Source organism: Castor canadensis, chromosome 14 (genome assembly GCF_047511655.1).
Source record: "Castor canadensis chromosome 14, mCasCan1.hap1v2, whole genome shotgun sequence".
Taxonomy (NCBI): domain Eukaryota; kingdom Metazoa; phylum Chordata; class Mammalia; order Rodentia; family Castoridae; genus Castor; species Castor canadensis.
In genome coordinates this window covers 26815074-26838154 of record NC_133399.1, presented here as the reverse complement: position 1 = coordinate 26838154, position 23081 = coordinate 26815074, and the positions used below count along the sequence as shown (strand labels likewise).

General features: G+C 54.6%; 2 protein-coding genes across 6 annotated transcripts in view; one reads left to right on the top strand and one right to left on the bottom strand.

Moving 5' to 3' along the window:
- The first annotated feature begins 792 nt into the window (after positions 1-792).
- Positions 793-13494, top strand: Pin1 (peptidylprolyl cis/trans isomerase, NIMA-interacting 1). Of its 2 annotated transcripts, XM_074054190.1 has the most exons (5): positions 793-933; positions 3140-3358; positions 9825-10031; positions 12056-12166; positions 12974-13494. In XM_074054190.1, exons 1-5 carry the CDS (start codon positions 876-878, stop codon positions 13081-13083), a joined length of 705 nt encoding a protein of 234 aa, XP_073910291.1. In that variant the 5' UTR covers positions 793-875; the 3' UTR covers positions 13084-13494. The 2 variants fall into 2 exon arrangements, with proteins under 2 accessions (XP_073910291.1, XP_020021419.1); XM_020165830.2 differs by lacking the exon at positions 9825-10031.
- Positions 13495-16375: 2881 nt separating this feature from the next.
- Olfm2 (olfactomedin 2) overlaps positions 16376-23081 on the bottom strand; it is a 67188-nt gene continuing 60482 nt past the window's right edge. For 3 of the 4 annotated variants that reach the window (XM_074054110.1, XM_074054111.1, XM_020165772.2), the window contains 5 exons: positions 21411-21560; positions 20331-20477; positions 19901-20120; positions 19471-19577; positions 16376-17974 (listed from right to left, as the gene is read on the bottom strand). In XM_074054110.1, coding sequence (XP_073910211.1) covers positions 17297-17974; positions 19471-19577; positions 19901-20120; positions 20331-20477; positions 21411-21560 — 1302 coding nt within the window. In that variant the 3' untranslated portion in view covers positions 16376-17296. Of the gene's footprint in view, positions 17975-19470; positions 19578-19900; positions 20121-20330; positions 20478-20604; positions 20894-21410; positions 21561-23081 lie in introns of those variants that run through there. The other variant, XM_074054112.1, reaches the window with a different exon arrangement.

Sequence of the window (23081 nt, the reverse complement as noted above, 5' to 3'; positions counted from 1 at the left end):
TGTAGACGAACTGCAATTGAATGCTTCCCTGTCTCTGTCTTGGGCTCTTACATCTTTCTCCAGCCCACAGTTCAGTGTCTCAACTACCTCCTCAGTGTTCCACGGGCTCTGTAACTTTAAATTGGCTTAAATTGAGCACCCACCCGCGCATCCTTCCGTGTTCTCATCCGAGTGGCAATGCCATCACCCACCAGTCACCCAGGAACGGGGAATAAGTAGATTCCAAAAGAAACGAAAAGTGTCTTGGGTCAGTGGCATACGGACATGATTAGCCCTGTAAAAAAACAAAAGGAACTAGGTTAGCTTTGGACATCTGGAGGAAAAAGGAAGAGAGAGAAAGGAGCCAAATTTAGGCTTTGAACACCTAGCTACCCATCACCAAGGCAACTGTGTTGCTATGACAACAGCAAAGGCAGTATCTCCTCGTTAGCTAGTCAGCCGCGGTTACTTCTACGCTTCTGTATGGAAGGCGGGATACGCAGCCACAGTAGCCAATCAAGAAGCGCTATTCTATCCCGCCGGGCTCTGACTAAGAGCGCCAAGAAGGAGTCGGGATTTTTTTGGCGCTCGCAAAGGGCGTTGAAAGGGCGGGCTCGCATCCCTTTCGCACCACTTAAAAGCTGAGAAGAGGAAAGGGGCGTGGCCTGGGTGAGGCCGACCGGAGGCGGGCCCCAGGTAAACCGTGGGTGGATACACCCTCCCTAGCTCCTGTCCAATAGAGAGCTAGAGAGCCAGTTGGGACGGTTGAGTTGTCCAATAAGCGTTGCCACCAGGCCCCGGTGCGGGACACGACAAGCCAATCTGCTGTGGTGGTGGGCGGGTACGGGCGACTGGCGGTGCGGCGGAGGCGGAGCCGGCGCTGCGGTAGGAGGAAGATGGCGGACGAAGAGAAGCTGCCGCCCGGATGGGAGAAGCGCATGAGCCGCAGCTCAGGTGCCGCGGGGGTCGGGGCTGGGGCGGGGCCGCGCGAGCCCGCAGAAGCAGGGCTCGAGCTGTCCCCTCGGGCACAGTGGTACCGCCGCCTCCTCCCACAGGGTCTTGCCTCCTCCGCGTCGTCCCCGGGGTAACGGCCCCGGCCCGCGTTGTGCGGGCTGAGTGCCAGGGAAAGTGAGGCAGGGGGCGGGAGAGGGGCTGGGGAGGTCGTGTCTCTCCCCTGGGCGATGGTCTTGGTCCCACCGGCCGGCTGAGACCTCTGGGCCTAAATGCAACTGATGCCCCTGGGGAAGTCTCTGCACCCCGCTGGGCCTGGGGGTTCCTCCAGGGAAGAGGTCACCCCAGTACAGTGCAAAGGGCGTGGTCCAGAATGTTGAATGGCCAGAGCTCCACAATTTACCCGGTAACACCGCTGCCATCCACACCTACTGCTGAATCTGCGATATTGCACCCCCTGTGCTTGGGGCCGGACTGAAGGGTTTGCCAAAATAATGGCGCTAATGATTGGGCATGTTTATTTCTGCGCCAAGCCGCGTGCCAAGCGCTTGAAGTGTTTTAAGTTCTCTCTCTGAATTGCCGCAACTGTGGGAGGTAGGTAGTTGTCTCCCATTTTATAAGTGAGGAGACTGAGGTGCCTGCACTTTTGGAACCCATCCAGATCACGCATTTCAGGACTTGGGGACTGGGTTAGATCCCAGCCATTCTGTCTTCAGAGTCCACTTCCACTTCAGGTGTCACTGCCAACGCCTGAGAAGCAGGCCAGCATCTCTGGGTTGGTCCAGGGTCACTCTGCTGCCTCCAGAGCCCATAATAGTCACAGTCGCAGTAATAATTCTTATTTATTGAGCATCATGTGCTCTGGTGAACACGTTGCAAACATTGACTACCACATTACTCTCTCTAGGTTCCATGCTCTTATTTTCGCATCCCCATTTTTCAGATGAGAAGATGGGGGCTCAGGGAGCTAGAGCCATTGCTAAGGTTTTAGAGTTATTTACTGGTTTGCTTAACCTGCTCCAGTCTTGGCTTGTGGCTGTGACCCCAACATAAACCCGATGCGCTCAGCTAGGGTATATCTGTAATCCCAGCACTCACAAGGCTGAGGCAGGAGGATTGTGAGTTCGAGGTCAGCCTGCTCTCAGAAACAAAACAAAAAAACCCTGATGCTGTGCCCAGCTCTGGGCCCATTTCTTCCCACTTCTACTCAGCAGGACCCTAACTGCCTTCTTTGTGGGTGCCACCCAGCTCTTTACAGTGTTAGGTCCACCATATAACCCAGGCCTACTCCCAGCCTTTAGAGTGACACCCAGAATATTCTGGGTCCTTCGTTCAAGCTTCTTTGCAGTCTCACTCCTTCATGCTCCCCACAGCTTGGGTAACATTGCCCTTCTAACCCAGGACACCAGGTAGGGAGAAGAGCAGAGTTTTTAGAGTGTGTCCTACCTGAGTTCAGTTCCTATGGGCCTCTGTGTATGCCTGCTGCAGAGTACATGTGCAGGAAACATCACCTGCTGCCGCTGTTGTCTGAGATGCAGGAGGTGTAGCCTCTGCACAGTGGAGATAATAGAAGCTGCAGTTCTAGTCAGATGCTGCTTGTTCATGCCTATAATCTTAGCTACTCAGGAGGCAGAGATCAGGACATCTCAGGCAGAGATCAGATCATTGAGGTTTGAAGACATTCTGGGCATACTGTTTGCAAAACCCTATCTCGAAAAAACCCATCACACACACATAGAAGCTGCAGTTCTGTCCTAAGCATCTTACAGATGTACAAACTTATTCAGTCCTTATAGCAGCCCTACAGGCAGGTACTGTTGTCTCTTATAGGTAGTAAAACTGAGGCCCAGGGAAGGTAAATCACAGAGTAAGAGGTTTAGGCAGATTTGAACTCAGGCCACTCCCTGTTCCTGGCTTCCTCTCCATCCCTGACTTGTTTTCTTCTCTACTGTGTCAATGACAGAAGTTGCCTTGTTATCTTACCTCCTAGGTAAACTTTACCTAGCGTGTTGGTTCTGTAGTGTCAGGGACTGTGACCCTCCATGTTGATCTGTGTCTGCAGAGCCTGTGGCACATGGTGGACATGAAGTGGGTTTACTGAATGAAGGCATCTCACAAACCAGTCCCTTATCCTGGCTTCTGGTCGGAAACCCAGGGTTCTGCCCCCTGAGCACAGCCCCAACTGAGTTCTTACCTGCCCTCCCCTCAGGCCGGGTCTACTACTTCAATCACATCACCAACGCTAGCCAATGGGAGCGGCCCAGTGGCAACAGCAGCAGTAGCAGCAGCAGCAAAAATGGGCAAGGGGAGCCTGCCAGGGTCCGCTGCTCACACCTGCTGGTGAAGCACAGCCAGTCAAGGCGACCCTCATCCTGGCGGCAGGAGAAGATCACCCGGACCAAGGAGGAGGCCCTGGAGTTGATCAATGGTGAGCAGGGTGGGGGACAGGGTCTTTGGGGGTGGGGTCCTCTCTCAGTGGGCCTTGTAGAAGTCACAGCAGACCCTTCACCCCAGCCTGCTCAGCTGTCAGGCATGGAGTTGGTCCAAACAGAAGTACCCATACTTGACATGAGTTTGGTTCAAACAGCCACCTTGCTCGCTCTCTTTTTTTTTTTTCAGTCTGGCAGTGCTAGGGATTGAACTCAGGGCCTTATATTTGTTAGGCAGTTGCCCTACCCTTGAGCCCTCAACCCTTTTGGCTTTTAGTTTGTCTTTTGGAAGGGTCACATGCTTTTGCTTAGGCTGGCCTCAGACCTGGATCCTCCTACCTCCACCTCCAGGGTAACTGGGTTTATAAGCATGTACCATCACACCTGGTCCTCTCTTTGCTTTTTACCTGCCATTTGGGGTGAGCTAGGTAGGGATAGAGAACCCGGCCTGGGCTGCTGGCCCACCTGGGTTTTGATAGTACCAGTGGCTAGTGAGTTCTGTGACCTTGGAGACTTGTCTGGCCTTCTCGAGATTTTCCTCTGTAAAATGGTCCCATGATATACCTGAATCCAAGGGCTGTAATGGAAATTCAGTAAGGCAAGGCAGCATGTGGCTCCCAGTGTTTGTCAGTCAGTGGAAGCTTTTCTGAACAGTACTGTCATCAAGGAGGGGCCAGGAACACATTGTGGGTCCAGAGACAGGGCAGGGAAGTGTGAGGCACAGAGCCAGCCATCAGAGTTGATGAGTTAACTCTGACCTGATGACAGTGGTTGTCCACTGTAATTCAGAGCTTTTTCTGTACAGGCCACATGGGGGCTGGGGACATGGCTCAAGTGGTAGAACACTTGCCTAGCATGTGCCAGGCCCTGAGTTCAATCCCTAGTACTGCTGCAAAAAATAAATAAAAGCCACATAGTTATATTTTAGGTTTTGTGGGCCGTACAATCTCTGTCAGTTCTATCTTGTAACTCCATAGCAGCCACAGACACTGTATAAACATATAGTTGTGACTGTGTGCCAATAAAACTGTTTCCAAAGCCAGGCAGAATTTGGCCTGCGGGCTGTAGTTGGAAGAACCCTGGTTTATGGCCACCATTTCCTATGTGTGGCTGTTTCCATTTAAGTTAATTAAAATTAAGTGAAATTAAAAATTGGAACTGGCACCAGTGGCTCGTGCCTGTAATCCTAGCTACTCAGGAGGCAAAGATCAGGAGGATTGCTGTTGGAAGCCAGCCTGGGCAAATAGTTCACAAGGCTATCTTGAAAAAACCCATCACAAAAAAGAGTTGGTTGAGTGGCTCAAGTGGTAGAGTATTTGCCTAGCAAGCATGAGGCTTTAAGTTCAAACTATAGTACCACCAAAGTAAATAAATAAATAAATAACTGCTTCCTCAGTTGCAGTGGTGACACTTTATATGTTCAGAAGCCACATGTGGCTGGTGGATACCATCTCTGAAAGTGGGAATACAGAATATTTCCATTCTTTCAGGAAGTTCTGTCAGACTGTGCTGGTCTCAGTCTTATCCCTGGCCTTTCTCAGCAGAGTCCCCAGACCATTCCTATCCCACACAACCCCAGATAGTCTGGGGCAACATTTGTCTCTGCCAGGTCCTGACCTTGGATGAATTACTTAACACCTTTGAGCTTCAGTTATTTTCACTTGTAACAATCAGTGTTTTAGTGATAGGCCCCACCTTGTAGGGTAATGGGAAGGACTGAATACAGCCTAACATTAACAGCCACCGGGATCTAGTGAATGTTCTAATGGCAGTAGCTGTGGTGTGGTGTCATATTTGTTGCTGGTAGCACAGGGCCTGGCCAGAATCGTATTTTTAGTCAGTATTGGCCATCACTGGATTTGGTACTGGCCCGAAGGCTATCTCACATGTACACAGACACACACAGACACACACAGACACACACACACACACCCACACACACACACACACACACACACACACACACACCCCCACCACCACCACCACCCCTGGCGTGGTGGCACAGTAAATGCTCTCTTAGCTTGTCTGAAAAGCCAATTCATTGACTCCCAAGCCTCTCAAGGGCAGGGGCTGCATCTGTCCTTCCCATACAGTCTGGTCCCAAGTCACCTCTCAGCTTGTTTCATGAGCCAGTGGGAAGCAAGGACGCTGGGCAGAGGACAAGGCTGTGCAGAGGCTAGAGCTGGAGTGGCTGGGGCAAGACTTCAAGGGCTGAGGAGGGGGTGTGTGAGGTGACAGGGTCAAGTCTTTCCTGAAGACAGCAGGACATGTGGCTATGTGGGGCCAGGGGAGAGCCCCAGTGGTGCTGGACCTTCGGGAAAAATCTGGGTGGCTGGAATGTGCAGGGCCAGGGAAGCCAGACATTCAGAGCCCAGATGGAGCAATAAGGGAAGTTGTGGAGGATCATGGAGGCTCCTCTTGGAGCCTCCCAGCCCTAGTGGTCCCTGGAACCCTTCCTGGCCTAAGGGTGAACAAGAGGAGATGGGTATGGTGGTACTCACCTGTAATCCCACCTACTTGAGAGGCAGAGGCAGGAGGATGGTGAGTTTGAGGCCAGCCTGGGCAAAGTGAGTGAGACCCTGTCTCTAAAACAAAAGGGCAGGGGTATAGTTAAGCATTAGAGTACTTGCCTGGCAAGGTGGAGGCCCTGAGTTCAATTCCCAGTACCACAAAAAAAAAAAAAAAAATCTAACAAGAAGAAATGGTCATCCAGAGGTAGAGTCATCTCCAGTAGAGAGTGCTCATTAAGTAGCTCAGGCTGAGGAAGAGACAGTGGGCACCTGGGGTTCAGCAGAGTAGTCAGGCTGGAGGCAGACACAGTAGTGGAGGTGCCCCAGTGAGGGGTGGCAGGAGGCTGAGGCAAGCAAGGACAGTGAGCAGGGCACAGGCCTGGGTGAGGCAGGTGAGGTACTTCCCTGGCTCAAGAATGGCAGGGCATGGCTGGTGGGCTGCCACTGTGGTAGGGTATGGGGGGCTGAGGTCAGCTGGACTCTTAGGGATGTCTGGGTGCTCCCAGTGGGCAGTGGGGCCCTCAACCTGACCTTCAGTGGACACAGGTTGAGGAACATGAGCAGGAGTCCCAGCACCTGCTGCAGGGCCCCATGGGAGCCGTGGCAGTGACTGCAGTGTGACGCAGTGTGACTTGAACTTGGGGGGCCATGGATTCTAGAAGATTCAGGAGGACTCAGTGATAGGGAGTGGGCAAGGACCAGGTGTTCAAGAGTAGGTGATATAAGGTCAGAGTGACCGGGGCCCAGCCTGGTGCCAGCTGTGTGGCTTCAAGCAAGTGTGTTCATTCTGAGCGTCAGTTGCCACATGTGTAGAACAGGGTGAGAGGATCCGTGAACAGCAGCCTCAGTAGTTGCCACTTGCTTTCTACTTGGCGGAAACAGTGAGACAGGGCCTGGGCTCACAGGCAGCCCTTTCTGCCCTCCCCTGCCATGCCCCTGGAATGAGCTCTGGGCAACGATGGGGAACCATGCTGGACTCAGCCAGACCAGCTGGTTACCTTAGATCATGAAGTCCAGCCTCAGCTTCCTACCTGAGTCCAGCAGAGGCAGGATCTTGGAGTCATTAGGAGGGCACAGGGAGGTGGCCCGGCCAGGCCATCTTGGTAGCCATAGTCTCAAGCACCATGTCACTGACCACTGGCTCTCAGGCCTGGTTTTCCTCCTTGGACCATGGCTGTCCTCCCTTGGGCCTGGGCCTGTTCCAGATGATCAGGCGGAGATGGCTTGGGTGGCGCCAGCCCCAGCTGGCAGGTGCCCAGCCTATTGATTTGGGACATTGCAGGTCAGTTGTCTCTATACATTTTTAGGGTCAGGGACCACCCTTTGATTCATTTGCTTTTTTTTAAGTAATTATGCTAATTAACTTAGGTTGCTGTAACAAAGTGCCACACACTGGGAGGCTGAAATAATGAAAATTTCTTTCCTTACAGTTCTGCAGGTCAGAAATCCAAGTTCAGGCTCCAACTAATAAGCTCGTATCACCAGTGCCTATTTATCTCTGGCCTGTCCCTCTGGACAGGCTGCCTGCAGTGGATCCAGCATCTCCCAGTGCTATCCAGGCTCCTTTGCCCAGCATCAGTTCCTCTGCAGTCTCTGGGCTGAGGCCAGGGGTTGTCAATAACACAAGGCCTGGCCCAGTGTCATTGCCAGTGTCCTTGTCTGAAAGGCCTCCTTCCTGTTCCCCATTGCACACCCCTGCTTGCCCAGGCTCCCCCCTCACCACTGCCTCACCTTTCTCCCCACAAGGATCCTGGGGAGACGCAGTATACAAGTATCAATTTTCTCACAGGGTCTGAGGGACAGTGAGTTCCTGTGGCCTGATGCCACCCTTTCAGCCTGCTAGTCTCAAGCCAGGTCTCTGGGTCTCTCTTGCTGGATCTTGGGTTTGCTGGGATGGCAGACAAATCCTGTCACCTCTTTCACTGACACCCCTTCCTGGGTGTCTGTGGCCTTGAAGCAGCCTATTGATTTGGTGGGACAGGACATGTGGGTCGTCTCGCCACCTTTTTAGGGTCAGAGACCACCCATTTGGTTCCCTCGTTTTCCCTTAAGTCATTATGGAAATCAGCTCAGGCTAATAGAACAAAATGCCACACACTAGGTGACTTAAGTGACCAAATTTCTTTTCTCACAGTTCTCGAGGCTGAAAGTCTAAGATCAGGTTCTAGCCAGAGTCTTAACGAGGCATCTCTTGGCCTGCACACAGGCCCTTGCTTGCCCTCATGGCTTTCCTATCTGTATGGTGTTTCTTTTTTTTTTTTCTTTTTGAGATCGGATCTCTGTGTTCCCAGACTAGCCTTGAACTCCTGGATTCAAGTGATCCTCCTTCCCAGTCTCTCTACTACAGGCATGCACCACAATCCCTGACATGAGTCTTCTTATAAGGACACTAATCCTGTCATATCGGGCCCCACACTTATGACCTCATTTAGCCTTCATTACCTCATTGAAGGCCTTGTCTCTGCATGCAATCGCACTAAGGGGCCTGGCTTCATGCATTTGTTGGGGGGGGGGCAGGGCATAGCATTCAGCCCATAGCAGCTCATTTCTGTCAAGCTCACAGAAATGAGCACAGGTCTGTGCTAATTATTTAATCCTCAGAACAGCCTCCAAGGTGGGAACTCCTGTTACCCCACTTTATAGGCCAGTCAAGTGAAACTCCAGGATGCTGTCACCTACCAGGCTCACAGAGCTCAGGAGTGACAGAGCTGGAGTCTGGACCCAGCAATTGGAGAGCAGAGGTAGGCTCTGGAAACCCTTGCCCTCCTTGGCCTTGAGGATGTGCCCTGAGCAGGCTGGCATTGCTGATAGCAGAGGCAGGTGGAAGACCCCTGCTCCAGATGGGGACTGGAGAGGCCTAATCTGTTGTTCACAGCTAGACCCCTGACTGGAGTCCCGTTGATCAAGTTTGATAGGCATTGTCTTTTTTTCATTTTCATTTTGTTTTTCTGAGACAGGGTCTCACTGTGCAGTCCAGACTGGCCTTGAACTTATGATTCTCCTGCCTCAGCGTCCTGAGTGCTGGGATTACATCCACACATGGTTTTTTTTTTTTTCTTTTTTGGATGGGCGCTATCTTGGGGAGGGTTTAATGGCTGGCTGGTAAGCAGGCTTCATCCTGGAGGAGGCTTAGGATGTCTGACCTTAGTGTAAGTCCTGAGATTGAGCTAAGAAAGGCAGGAGACTCCAGTGCCTCTGTGTCAAGACCAGTCATGGGTTTGACTCCCTCCTTCCCCTGCCTATTTCTGTCTCATTTTTCATGACGTCCTTGAACACCAGGGGACACCAGTTTTGTGCATAGTGCTGGATGAGGGGCAGTCATATGAACAAAGGTGCCTGGCCCCTGTCCTCCACATATGCACAAACAGGACAGTGGTAATGCATCCCCCTGGGGCACCTCATGTTCGAGGTGCTTAAAGAGGCTGTGGGAGAGACTAGAGGACACAGGCAGATGTCTGGAGGTGGGGGGTAGGGAGAGTAGGAGGAGCACCATCATGTTGGGGACAGGTACTGACTGAGCTGAGGAGACACATGGGAACAGACCTCTTGAAGGTCAGCCTTGATTACTCAAGGAGAACTCAGGAAGAATGCAGTTTCTAAAAATGTCTTTTCAGGCTCATATCAAAGCAGAGTGTCAGCCAGGCACCAGTGGCTCATGCTTATAATCCTAGCTACTTGGGAGGCTGAGATAGGGAGGCTCATAGTTCAAGGACAGCCCAGGCAAATAATTCACAAGATTCTACCTCCAAACTAATCAGAGCAAAATGGAGGTGTGGCTCAAGTGATAGAGTGCTGCTTTGCAAGTGAGAAGCCCTGAGTTCAAACCTGCAAAAAAAAAAAAGCAGAGTCTTCTACCAATGCTGGCTGGTCAGAGACCAATCTGGGTGACGTGCTGTGGCATGGCTCTTACTCTATTTTCTTTTTCTTTCCTTCTCTTTTTATTTTTTTGAAACAGGGTCTCAATATGCAGCCCAGGCTGGCCTCAAATCCATGAGCCTCCTGCCTCAGCCTCTCAAGTGCTGGGATTGCAGGCATGCCTCATCATGTTCAGCTTCTTACTCATTTTTAAGTGGATATGGCTTGCATACTGTGCATGTGTGTGAGACCCTGGGCTATCCAGTTCAGGGACCTTGTGGTGCCAGCTGCTGGGAGCTGCAACAAGGTGATTATTGTTCAGGGTTGAGGCTGGGCCTGCCTTTGTGGGTGCTGGGTACCTGCCATGGTTCTGCTCAGGGCCAGGCAGGTGCCCTGGGACTCTATGCCGTCAGGATTCCTTGTCTGATCAACTGTGGTCTACACAAGAGAGAGCAGGGGGCGATTTCGGGGTTTCATGAATGAGGCTGGGGAGACACTTGGGAGTCCAGGGAAAAGAGCAGCAAGAGAGGTGACCTAAAAAGGTCTGAGGTAGGTCAGTATCTCTGATGGGTGCATTTGGCACCAGTGGACCCACTATCAGCCCTGAGGTGGGTTTCACTGAGACCAGAGTGTTCAAGAACACTGAAACCACTGTGACACACAGACCAAGCAGGAGGTGCTTGTTTTGACAGGGCCGGGCAGGCCAGGGCCTCGTGCTGGCCAGGTCAGACTGGGATGCCTGTGATGGGTGGAGCAAGGGGGCAGCTATGTCCCAGGGCCACACAGCTTCCACACGGCAGGGAGAACAGTGATGGCAAGTTATGTTCATCAAGGTCGCACACAGTGCAGGACACTGTGCACCTGATGGTCAGGATGGGAAGCAAAAGACTGGTCAGACAGGCAGTGGTGAGGCCCCTGGGAAGTTTGACTCAGCCCAGTGTCAGATAGACCTAGGCCAGGTGTCTGGGCCTCACAGCACCAGTTACATTAACCAGTGATGTCTCCCAGGGGCTCAAACAGGCATTGGATGGGTGTATCAGTGACGTTTATACCAGGTAGAGCAACAGGTGTGTGTAGGGAAGCCTCGTGTGGGTCAGATGGAAGCGTGAGGGTGATGTCACAAAGCCCACCTTCACATCTGGAAACTGTAACCCAGCCCTTGGGAGGTGGAAGCAGGAGGATTGCAAGGTCCAGGACAGCCTGGGCTACAGAGCGAGATGGTCTCAGAAAGCCACGAAGAAACCACCATGGATGTGTGCCCATCGCTCAGGCAGCCAGGCAGGGTGGGTGTGACCCCTGTGCACCCTGGGAGCAGCCACCAGGCCAATCAGGAAAACTACAGGCCCAGCCTGCTGTGAGACTGCTCCCAAGCCAGGCTACTGCCCTGTGAGCCCCAGGAGGAGCCGAGAGAGGAGCCTGCCTACTTCAGGAAGGCAGCTGGAGACCTACCCAATACATGCCATGCACACACACACACATATGCAGACACACAACCCTCCATGCTCCATTCCTGAAAAAGGTCACCAATGCTGGGTGTTGCTGTCTTCCTCCCTCTGCCCTGGCTCCCTCCCTCAACCTTCCTCCACCTTCCTCCCTCTAGGAGAGTCCTGGCCCAGTGGGACTGCTTTGGGCCGCCAGGGTGGGTCTGTCTGGGGCTCTGTCAGCCAGCCTGTGGCTTGCCTGTGGGGCCTATGTGCACAGGACTGACTGACTTCCCTTGCAGCCCCACCTGGGCCACCTCAGGCTCTCCTCCCAATGTCCCAGTTAGCTCCCAGCTGTACCTCCCACATCCCACAGGTGGGACAGCCGAGGCCCACAGCTGAGGACTGGGCCAGCTCCGTTGCAGAGCTGGGCTGCACCCTGGCCTGCCTGTCCTGGACCCTGAGACTGTGGCGGGGGGAAGCCTCCTGCTATGGGGTCTGGTGACCCTCCTGAGTCTCAGCTCCTCTTGCCTGTCGGGGCTTGGGGGGAGGCTTCTCAGTTCTGTGTCCCAGGCCTGGGGCGGGGAACGGCTTACATTGTCCGTGAGTGTTAGGGAGAGAGAGTGACAACAGGCAACTCACCTGGCTGTGGAGGTCACTATAGGACACAGGTGTGGGGTTATATGACAGGCTTGGGTCCCTGGTACACAAATATGGAAGGCACATCTTGGTGGCCCTATGTAATGTCTGGACAGGAGTGACTTCCACATTCAGGTGCAGGGAGAAGGTGTGAAAATGTGGACATGTGGGGAGGGGTGCGCATTGGTGAGGGGCTTGCACACTCCTGAAGAGCAGCCTCCCCTCCACCCTGTCTGGCCACCACTGGGGCTCTCCTCTTCTGTCCCCACAGGTTATATCCAGAAGATCAAGTCAGGAGAGGAGGACTTTGAATCTCTGGCCTCACAGTTCAGCGACTGCAGCTCAGCTAAGGCCAGGGGAGACCTGGGTGCCTTCAGCAGAGGTGGGCAGGGGTGGGCACCACCCTGGGGGCAGTGAGGCTGGGAGGGGCCGCCTGGCTCTCTGGAAGAAGCATCCTCTGCCTTGCAGGCCTTCTCAGCCCGCCAGATGGCAGCACAACCCACCCTCAGGTGACAGGGCTGCCCTGTTTGTGAGGCTGGAACAAGATGGGGGCAGTCTCTGGTGTCCTGCCCTCCTGGGGTCATGGTCTGCCTGCACAGTTCCCATAGCGGACCAAGCAAGGCAGCTCTGTTGTCCTTGGCATCGCCTCCACGAGGGCTGAAGGTGGATTCCTAGGAGTGCCAGGGCCTGTCCCCCAGAGTCCTGCTGCCCACCTTGCAGGAGGGGAACCCAGTGGTGAGGGGAGGCGTGTCAGATGGGCAGTCTTAAAATTAGGCCCTTCTGGCCGGGGCAGAGGAGATGGGGAGCTGAGGAACCAGCCTCTTCCTCCTCCGGCTGCTGGGTGTCAGAGAGGAGTCCAGGAGGGGCAGCCAGTGAAGACTGAGACAGATGATCTGGGGGTGGGGGGAAACAGGCCCAGGGAGAGTCGTCACTAAAATGCGGCTGTAAGCACAGCAGTGGTGGTGGCTCTGCCTGCTATCCCTCATGCTGTCCTCCAGCTTCCCAGGGCCTCTTTAATGGCCCTGCCACCCCCAGCTGGGCCGCAGCTCAGCCCTGTGACAGGGCTATAAATTCGGTGATGAATGAGTGTAAGGCAGGCACAGACTGAGCCCCATCTGCCAAGGCTGCCTGCCTGACCTTGCCAACAATGCTTGACCCCCTCCTCCCCGCCACCCCTTTCGGTCCCCAGGTCAGATGCAGAAGCCGTTTGAAGATGCCTCATTTGCGCTGCGGACGGGGGAGATGAGCGGGCCCGTGTTCACAGACTCCGGCATCCACATCATCCTGCGCACGGAGTGAGGGCTGTGGGCGCCAGGCCTGGCCTGCAGGGCTGCACCAAGGGGCTCCTGGCTCCTCCCTGCACCCGCCACACAGTATTTATTGTTCCCAAAACGGCTGGGAGGGGGGCTCTTCAAGATGGGGGCTCTGGGATTCCTGCTCCCTGTCCTCCTGCAGTTGGGGCTGTCTCTGCCAGACTCCCCCTGAAGGAAACTTCAGAAGGGCAGCAGGGACAGGGAGGTTCCCAGCCCCAGGGGAGTGGGGTGGCCTGTCCTCCATGTCCCAGAGACAGCCAGGAGGGCCTAGAGTTTTTTCTCGTTCAGCCCATTCCCCTGTTCAGTTGCAAAAAGCAGACACTGGGTGTGGGCACGGGCCTCTGGGCAGCAGTGCTGCACTCTCTGCACCCGCAATTAAACCCAAACCTGAACCACTGCTCTTGAGCCTGGGTCTCATTTCCTCCCAAGGAGGTGGGGAGGGGATCACTGACTGATGGCCCACACGCCCAGGTGTCCAAGCTGCTCTTGCTGCCTCAGAAGCCCCCCTTCTCCTGGACCTGTGGGTCCTGGCAGGGCCCCTTGGGGTACTCCAGCTCCCCACACCATGAGACAACCCCAGGGTGCCGCGCCCTCCCGGATACAGGGCCCTGCCCCACCTGGCATGATCAGTGGGGAACCTGGGAGAGCGAGGTCGGGGCCTTTGGTAATGGGTGCTCCCTGCATGCCCTGGGCCCTGCACACAAAGGCCACCCTCCGTGCCACATCCCGGCCCTGCCCAGAATGCCAGCATTTCTGCCAGTTCCTGGGTCTAGCCACAGCCACCAGACCAGCACCCTCTGCAGATGCTGCTACCATGGCAACAGAGGCTCCCCCAGCCTGGAGGGGAGAGGGCTACTGCCAGCACCTCTGAGAGCAGGGATCCTGAAGGGGTCTCAGGAGGAAACGCAGCCTCATGTCTGTGGTAGACCCTAGGGGATGTCAGCCAGTGGCAGGTAGCTGGGGGAGCCCACTTTCAGGTAGCTGGGGGAGGTGGGCTCTCCTGCCTCTGGGTGCCAGCCCTCCCATATCACTTCCCCACAGCAACCTCTGGGCCAGGCTTGGGCTTGGGGTTCAGCATTCATTCAGGGCTTGTGGGTCTTAGATGAAGTGATAACACTCTCTGGAGACCAGCCTGGATAGTGGGGGTGGACCTGAGTAAAATAAAGCTGGACCCTGGAGGACCCTCCCCCACAGGGCTGAGACTTATAGTCACCTGAGCCGGGCTCAGCTGGCCTATTTGTGGAGCAGTTGCTCTCCGTCAGCCACCTGCTGGAGCACTTGTCATTAGGAAGGTTTAATGAGTTTCTTCCTGGTTCTGGCAGGCTGGGCAGAGTTGGCTTGGTTGGCTGCACCTCCAGGCAGAATGTTTGTGGTGGAGGAGGGTGGGGGGTATAGAGGCAGCAGTGCTGTCTGTACCTACACTTGGATAGGTCAGGGAGCAGTCACACCCCTTCCAGTGGAATGCCAGGGAGAACAAGAAGTGAGCTGTAGGGAGCACCAGGGTTTGGACCTGGGAAGCCTTTCCCCAGAGTCCTCGCTAACCTGAAACCAGGGAGCATCTACATTTCAGAGTGTGCTTTCAGAGTGTGCGTGGCCTTGTGCCTGGATGTCTCTGTCCCGCACAATGCTGAGAGACAACCTTGTCCCTCTGGGCCTCATCCTCCCCCTTCCCTGGTCTCTCTGCACAGTGGCCAAAACCCAAGCTAAAGCGCTGCTGTTAAAGTTGCCCCCAGAACCCTCTCAGTGTCTACCTCACTCCTGCCCAGGCCCTCAGGGTGGAAGAGCTGCCCTCTTCCATCTGCTTCATTGCTTTTTTTCTTCCTTTCCTTGTGGTGCTAGGGATGGAAGCCAGGGCCTTGAACGTGCCAGGCACCTGCTGTACCCTTGAGCTGCACCCTGGCCCTCTTCTGGGCATGTCTTGCTGGCATCTCCCAGAGCAGGCCCCATCCCAGAGGGTTGATTTCCCCTGGTCTGCCCTGTGCTGCAGCCACCGGGCAGGGCTAGAGCAGGCGACCACAGAGGACCTGGCATTACTGTCACTGGGCAGGAGTTGCAGTTTCTTGGCTGTAGCCAGATACAGGGTAAATCAATGAGTCAGCAGTGGACAGCCTCAGACAGGTGATCCTGTGTGGTGGGGCGGGGAGGGGGGTGGGAAGGTCAGTCCTTTTACTTATCCTACTTTGGAACAAAAGCCTGTGGGGAGGTGGGGGGGGGGGGACAGAGACAGGCGGCCGTTGTTGCCAGGTCCTCTGGGTTTCTGTTTGAGGACTCTGGAGTTCAGATGTAACAGACATGGCCTTGTCAGCCCTGCCAACCCTGCCCTTGGTATTAGAATGTGGGTCCCCAGGTCCCAAGTGTATTTGGGACAAAGTCTGTGGAACTCAATGGCCCTCTAGTCCCGACCTTACCTTGGGCATCTGAAGATTGGGGCCACTCAGAGCTCTGCCCCAGAGAAATGCGAGGGGGGCGGGGAGGATCAGCCATTCTCAGCCACCCGGCCCTGTGCCATCTTAGTTTGGTGTTTTTAGCAGGTGTGCACGCCGTGCCCCTCCCTGTGCTAACCTAGGAATCTGTCCTTTTCTGCATGTCGCACTTGCTCATTTATATGGAAATTAATTGCTCTTCTCAGGGATCTCTTTAAAAATTGGTTTTAAATGAGTACATTAGGCAGCTCCATTAATTATTCATGGGTTTCCTTCCCAATATGGCCCTGTGTTCCCGGAGATGACTTAATCATGGAGGCCATTAATTAGAGGTGGGGACACGGCACCCTTCCTGTGGCCTCGAGGGGTGGGGTCTGGGCCAGCTGTTCTTGCCCTGCGTTCAGTGGGGACCACCATTGAGCCGCCATGGAGGTGGGGTCATTACTGTGCCAGCCTCCATTCCAGATGAGAAACCCAGCCCCCATGGCTCTGCCCGCCCCTCTGGCAATCCTGCCAGCTTGTCCCTCATCTGGGTGACACCGTGCTGGTCCCAGCTTCATCCCTCCAGCCTGTCAGTCTCCAGACACACCTTGTGTCACGCTAGACAGAACTCTTAGGCTCTGTGACCCCTTGGCTGGCCCCCTCACACACCTCTCTCCTGCCTCCGGTCTGTCTTTGTTTGGCCTTCTCCAGAAGCTGTGGCCGCCACCATGTCCGTCCCTGCCCTGTCCCTTGCAGGTGTGGAAGTGTGCAGGGTTTGCGGGGTTTGACTGAAGGCCAGGCCGCGCTCACTGCACCTTCCCTTTCCTTCCTGCTGTCTCCAGACTCGTGTTATTAACTCAGAACAGGCATGACTCGTTTCAAAACAGTTTTTGAAATTACAAAGCAAAAAGAAGAAAGGATAAATTCGGCGGGGCCCTAACCTCTCCTACCCAGACTCTTAAAAGCAGCCAAATTGTTAAAAACCCATTAAAACATTGCCAGACAGCTCAGCAATGCACCGGCGTGATCGATGAGTGAGAAGCCAGCGACGGGATATTCATCTGAGGCCAATTTTCATCATCGTAATAGAATTCTCGCTTGTTTTGATCCAATTGCTTTTAAACGAATTGCCTTGGTCGAAGCACCTTTGCATCAGGTCTCCTCACCTGTGTCCTTAAGGGGCTCGCCCAGGGAGAAAGGGGCATTCCCCGGTGTCCGCCCCATGCTGGGCTCACCCGCCCCGCCCCCCAAGCTGTAATCTGGGGATGGAGGGGCTGGGTGGAGACTTGACCTCCACTCCCACCTCTGCCACCATCAGACACACAGAGCAACCACAGCGTCAAATGTCCAAGGTCTCATTTATTCCGGCAATCCGGAAAGAAACCGCGTAAATAAAAAAGAGATCCATGCACTCAACTCCACGGGTGGGGGGAGGCGTGAGGGAGGAAGGGGTGGGAAGCAAAGGGGGGGGCAGGGAGAAGGGAGAGAGAGAACTGGAGGGTGAGATCAATAAAAAGAGACAGGGATGTCAATAAAAAGGCAGAAAGACCAAGAAATAGCGTATCAAAAGCAGAGATCAATAGAAGAAAAGACAAAATTGAGAAAAGCATTGATAGAAATCCAGGGGGGGAGGGAGAACAAAAGGCGGGCAGAAAGGTGGGGAGAGAAAAGGAAAGACAGGAAGGGGGGGGAGAGAGAGGGCAAGGATGGAGACAAGAGAAACTTGAAGGGACACAGGCAGCGAGGACAGGACCCCCAGCAGCCTTCCTGGGGCAGCATGAGCCGAGGAGGCACCTAGGGGTCCCCGGCGGTGCTGATAACGTGGAAGAGTGTGACGTTGTACAACACCTGGTGGCCGTTGTTCCAGGTGTACAGGGCACGCTCCCGGGGGTTGTAATCCAGCATGGAGATGTGGGAGTACTGGTTGTGGAAGGGCACGTCGGTGTACTCGTAGCTGGACGTGTTGGTGAAGTAGGCGAAGTAGACCTTGGCCCCGGCCAGGTGGGAGTTGGTCACGTAGAGCACGCCACAGATCATGAAGGCCTCCCCCGCACTGCGCTTGGGGTAGCCGGTGTCCCAGGACCTCATGACCTCCAGGGTGTGCGGGTCCAGCCGGCTGACCACGATGTTGCCCGCGTTCTGGTTGGTGGTGTAGACCGCCCAGAGCCCGCTCTCGTCCACCATGAAGTCCATGTCCGAGAAGCCGCCCCAGGAGTAGGGGAAGGTGTTGTTGTAGCCCGCCCCGGGCAGGCTCCTCTGCACCAGCACCGAGCGCGAGCGGAAGTGGTACTTGACCACTACGTTGCTCTGGTACTTGTTGTAGAAGAGCGAGCCGTTGTACACCACGTGGCCCGTGCCCGCCCACGGCTGCGGCAGCAGGTGCTGGATAAAGTTCTGGCCTTTGATGAAGTCGCCCAGAGTGCGGAACTCCAGGACCCGCCGGCCCTTGTAATAGCCATCCATGTACCACACCTATGGGAGGAGCCGCGGTCACCTGCCGGGCCACTGAGAACCCACCGTGGCTAACACGGTCATTACCCTCTCCAGCCGGCACTCCCCGCCCATCTCGGTCCCAGCTGCTGGTGCTGTTTTTGTTGTTTTGAGACAGGGTCTGGCTACATAGCCCAAGCTGGCCTTGAACTCGAGACCCTCCTGCCTCAGCCTCCCCAGCGCTGGGATTACAGGTGTGCACCAGCACATCCGGCTGCTGTTGGTCTAAATGGGGCCTCACTGGGTCCACAAAGGCACTGATCATTGGATGGTTAGTGGCCACTGGAAAGCCATTGGGTAGTAAGAGGTCACTTCACTGCCTGCAGTCACAGGGTGACTAGGCAAGTCATCACTCTTATAGCATCACCATGGTTGCCGAGTTAATAAAATGTTGCATGCCCTTATTATTATTTTTTTTGGTGGTACTGGGGTTTGAACTCAGGCCTTCTGGAAGGTGCTCTACCATTGGCACCATGCCCCCAGTCCTTTTTGCTTTCGTTATTTTTCAGCTAGGGTCTCCTGCTTTTGTCTGAGCCAGCCTCAGACCTGGATCCTAATACCTCTGCCTCCACATAGCTGGGATTACGGGCGTAAGCCACCATCTGGCTTGCTCTTTGACATAGGGTCATGCTGACTTTTCTCCAGGCTGACCTTAAACCTCAGTCGTCTTACCTCTGCCTCCAAGTAGCTGGGATTAGAGGCGTGAGCCACTGCGTCTGGCACAAGTTTCCTTATTGAGATAAGAATCTTATAAACTCCAATGCTGACATTGTCACATCCATTTTGAAGATAAGGAAACTAGAGACAGACGTTAAGGAAACCAGTGATCCTGGTGGCAGGAAGACTAATGACTACCTACAGCCACTCAGTGTGCACCGTGGGACCAGTACCAGTCACTAGAAAGGTCACCAGTGCAGCACAGTCACTGGACAGTCGGTGGACGGTTCCTGTGTGTCTAGGTGATAAGTGATCATGATCGTGGAGACCACTGGAGTCCAAAGGTCACAGCAGTGCTTTTGTGGGGATGTCACTGGGTGCATATTTCAGTCAGTGGTCACTGGGAACTGGTCAGTCACAAACCACGTAATGACATTTCAGACAACGGTGGACCACATGTGTGACAGTGGGCCCATAAGATGACAGCACCCAGCCATTTTTGTTTGAAGGACTCTGTGATGTGTGAACAATGACAGACCCGTCTAACGGTATCGTTCTCGGAGCGTGACGGTTGTAAAATTATACATAACTGTACGCGGTGACCACTAGCCTCCGTCGAATCATAGGAGGTCAGTAAATTTGGGATTCACAGGGCTGGAATTGTCCTTGGTCACTAAACAGTCAAGAGAAGTCCAAGGGCCCTGGGGACCCAGGACACCTGAGGCTACAAGTCATTGCTGTGGAATCCCAGGGCACCTGTGGGCAGTCACGGGCCACTTCCCTCCCAGGCTCTCACCCCTGAAGTGGGCACTGTCACTCACCCGGCTGTCTGCACTGGGGGCCATCGTGTCTGTCATCCAGGAGCCGAAGCGGGACCCCATGGCCCGAATGGTGATGGGGTTACTGACCCCAGTCAGCTTCCCACAGCCTGGGGGACAGGACAGCAGACGTGAGGGTAAGGTGGGGGACAGGAGGAGCCCAGAGGAGGCAGAACAAGGAGCAAATCGGAAGACTGGGACCAGGGGTGAGGGAGGAAGCCAAAATCCAATTCCAGTATGGAGTGAGGTTGGGGGTGAAAGGTTGGAGGTCAAGGGTCAAGGTCATTTCCAGATTCTGGACCCAGATTTGGTCTGGTGTAGAAAGATCAGGGGTTGAAGTTTAGAAATTAGAGGTCAAAACCATGCCCAGCTTTGGGACACAGGTAGTAATTAGGGTTGGGTGTGGCAGCCACGGGTCAAGGTCAAGTCTTACCCAACTTCTGGGCGCAGGCGTGGAGCCGGGCCTCCAGGGCCATCACGCGCTGCTGCAGGTCCTCGTACCCGTAGGCGCCCATCTCCTCCTGGATGGCGGCCAGACTGCTCGACAGGTTCCTCACCTCCTCCCGCAGCCGCACGATGGTCCGAGTGTCCGCTTTGTACTGCTCCAGGACCGAGCTCAGGGGCAGCAGCTCCGTCATCCTGTCCTTCAGCTCCTGCCCACCAAGGCAGAACGGTCCCCCATCCTGACCCCCGACCTTTGACCCGCAACTCCACCCGGTGTCTTCGATGCACACCCGGCCATAAGGGACCCCGGAGGCCAGCCAATCACTCTTGGCACGGGTGGGCACCGATCCCGTCCATGAGTGTGAGGACTGGGCAGGGGACATTGACTTGACCTTTGACCCAACCCCAGGAGGACCCACCTGGAAGCTCTTGGCCGACAGCGACCCGTCGGCCGCCCGGAGCCTGGCGTCCAGACTGCGCATGAGGCTTTCCATGCTGCGCACGTACTGGAGGTCACGGAACGTCCGCAGCTCAAGGACCTCCATGGACTGCGACATGTTCTGGACCTAGGACGGGACAATGCTGGAGGCCCAAACTCCTCCTCCCAGCCCCGCCCTCAGATCCCAAAGACCAGATTTCCTAGAAACCTCCTGATAGTGTCCCATCCTTCCGGGTCCTGTTCCCTGGTCCTACCTTGTCTGGCTACCACCATGCGTCACCTCTCCCCTGACTCCTGCTTCTGCTCTCAGCCCCTGCAGTAAATTCTCCCCACAGCAAGGCAAGATCAGGCCAGGCAACAGTGGCTCAAGGCTGTAATCCCAGCTACTTGGGAGGCTGAGATTGGGAGGATCGAGGTTTGAGGCCAGCCTGGGAAAATAGTTTTTGAGACACCCCCCCCACCACCACCACCAGCAGCTCCAAAACAACCAGAGCAAAATGGACCAGAAGAGTGGCTCAAGTGAGTGCAAAAGGCCGAGTTCAAACCCAGTCCTAGAAAGGAAAAAAAGAAATCAGGTCACCTTCCTCCCCTCAGATCCTTCAAGGGTGGGTCCCGAGCCTCACCTGCCTCCTCTGCAGTCAAACCATCCCAACCTCCCATCCATAGGGCCTTTGCACTTGCTGCCCCTCTACCTGCTGTACTGTCCTCAGGTCTGCACCCCAGCTTCCCCTCCCCTCACCAGCTGTCACTATTCTCTGGAATCTTGTTACTGATGTCTTCCTCGGCAGCCTCTACCCAGCCCAGACACCATGAGACGTTCTGGTAGACATTATTAACAATCAGAGGAGGACTGGCGGAGTGGCTCAAGTGGTAGAGCACCTGCCTACCAAGCGTGCAGGCCCTGAGTTCAAACCCCAGGACTGCCAAAAAAAAGGGAGGCATGCCTACCCAGAGGACAGCTGGGTTTTTGGCCACATGACTGGGTCCCCCAAACCTGACCAGGACAGAGGCCCAGCGGGAAGAACGTCCCCGCTTCCTGGCGGCACCTGGAAGTTCCTACCTTCTCCATCAGCTGCCGCAGTTCCCGGCTCCTGCCGTCGCGGGAGCAGGTGCTCTGTGCGGGAATCACGGCCGTGCAGATGCATTTGCCATCGGGCGCCTGGGCCGAGGTGTACAGCTGCCAGCCCTCTTCCGGGCTCTGGAAGAGGGTCTGGGATAGAGTGGGTCAGAGATCAGGACCCCATGGTGGGGGTGGCTCACCTGGGTCTTGCTGGGAGAGAAAGTGGGAGGAATCCCTGGAAATCACAGACGCTCTCTGCTGATGGCTGGGATGTGGAAGACCACTGTGTGTGATGCCCATTTTACAGATGACAAGACTGAGGCTTGGGAGGGTTAAGGAATGCGGCAAGGAATTGTGGGATCGAAGCTCCTTTCCAAGCTGGGAATTCATTCTCTCACACACGTGTGAACACAGACAACACTGCCTCCATGATAGGACATAGATGCACTTGTCATGACCCTCAGCCTGGACCTCCCTCTCAGTGTCCCCAGTCTGCAGTGGCACGTGGACCCTGAACATATCTCAGGGGTCACTAACAAAGTGCAATCTTGCTGGGCACTGGTGGCTCACGCCTGTCATCCTAGCTACTCAGGAGGCAGAGATCAGGAGGATTGAGGTTCGAAGTCAGCCAGGGCAAATAGTGTGTGAGACCCTATCTGCAAAAACCCAACTCAACACAAGGCTGGCGGAGTGGCTCAAGCAGTACAGTGTGAGGCCCTGAGCTCAAACCTCAGTGCCAACAACAACAAAAAATGACGATGTCTCCTAAATTAAACTTCCAGTCAATTTAAGCTGCTCAATCTGGCGATCAATTATGACTGTGTTTCCCAAGACACGTTCCTTGTTAAGTCCTGAGTTATTTTTTTAGACAGGACCTCACTATGCGAATCAGGCTGACCTCAAACTCTCCATCTTTCTGCCTCAACTTCCTGAATGCTGGAATTACAGGCGTGCATCCAGCTTCAAATCATGCTCCTTGGAACACTGCCAGTCTTACCAGGTGCTGGCAGTAGGGTGCGCTGTGGTTAAATAAGTTTGTACACTGTCAATCTTGTCAAAGTTTCTTTATTGCAGGACTCATCAGAGCCCAAAACCAGATTAAGTCCAAAACTGGATGAAAGATAATGCTGTTCAAAAACCAGTAAATATGAAGACTGGGTGTGGAGGTGTGCACCTGTAATCCCTGCACTTGGGAGGCCAAGGCAGGAGGACTGCAAACTCAAGGCCAGCCTGGGCTGCAGGGCACCTATAATCCTAGCTACTGCGGGAGGCAGAGATCAGGAGGATCACAGTTTGAGGCCAGCCCCAGGCAAATAGTTCGTGAAACCCTATCTTGAAAAAACCCAACACAGAAAACAGGGCTGGCGGAATGGCTCAAGTGGTGAGAGCACCTGCTTAGCCAGTGTAGGCCTGGAGTTCAAATCCCAGCGAACAACAACAACAAAAAAAAGCAAACAGCCACAGATGTAAATCAGAAAACATCAAATATTTAAAATGTTGAGTTCCACGAAAATAAGTCATACAGGGAGGGAAAGGGATAGGGTGGGGTGAGGGTACCTAAGGGACTTTGGGGTTGCGACATTAGGGTCATTTGAGGAAGACCAGAGGAGGTGAGGGAGAGCCAGGTGCACGTCTGGGGAAGGGTATCCTGAGCAGAGAGAACCACAAGTG

What these genes read in the sequence shown, in the direction of transcription:
- Pin1 (XM_074054190.1), top strand. Translation starts at nt 876, where the DNA reads ATGGCGGACGAAGAGAAGCTGCCGCCCGGATGGGAGAAGCGCATGAGC. An exon ending in GGCCCTGGAGTTGATCAATG is followed by an intron (nt 3,359 to 9,824) that starts GTGAGCAGGGTG and finishes TTTTTGAAACAG; the next exon opens with GGTCTCAATATGCAGCCCAG. An exon ending in CCTGGGTGCCTTCAGCAGAG is followed by an intron (nt 12,167 to 12,973) that starts GTGGGCAGGGGT and finishes TTCGGTCCCCAG; the next exon opens with GTCAGATGCAGAAGCCGTTT.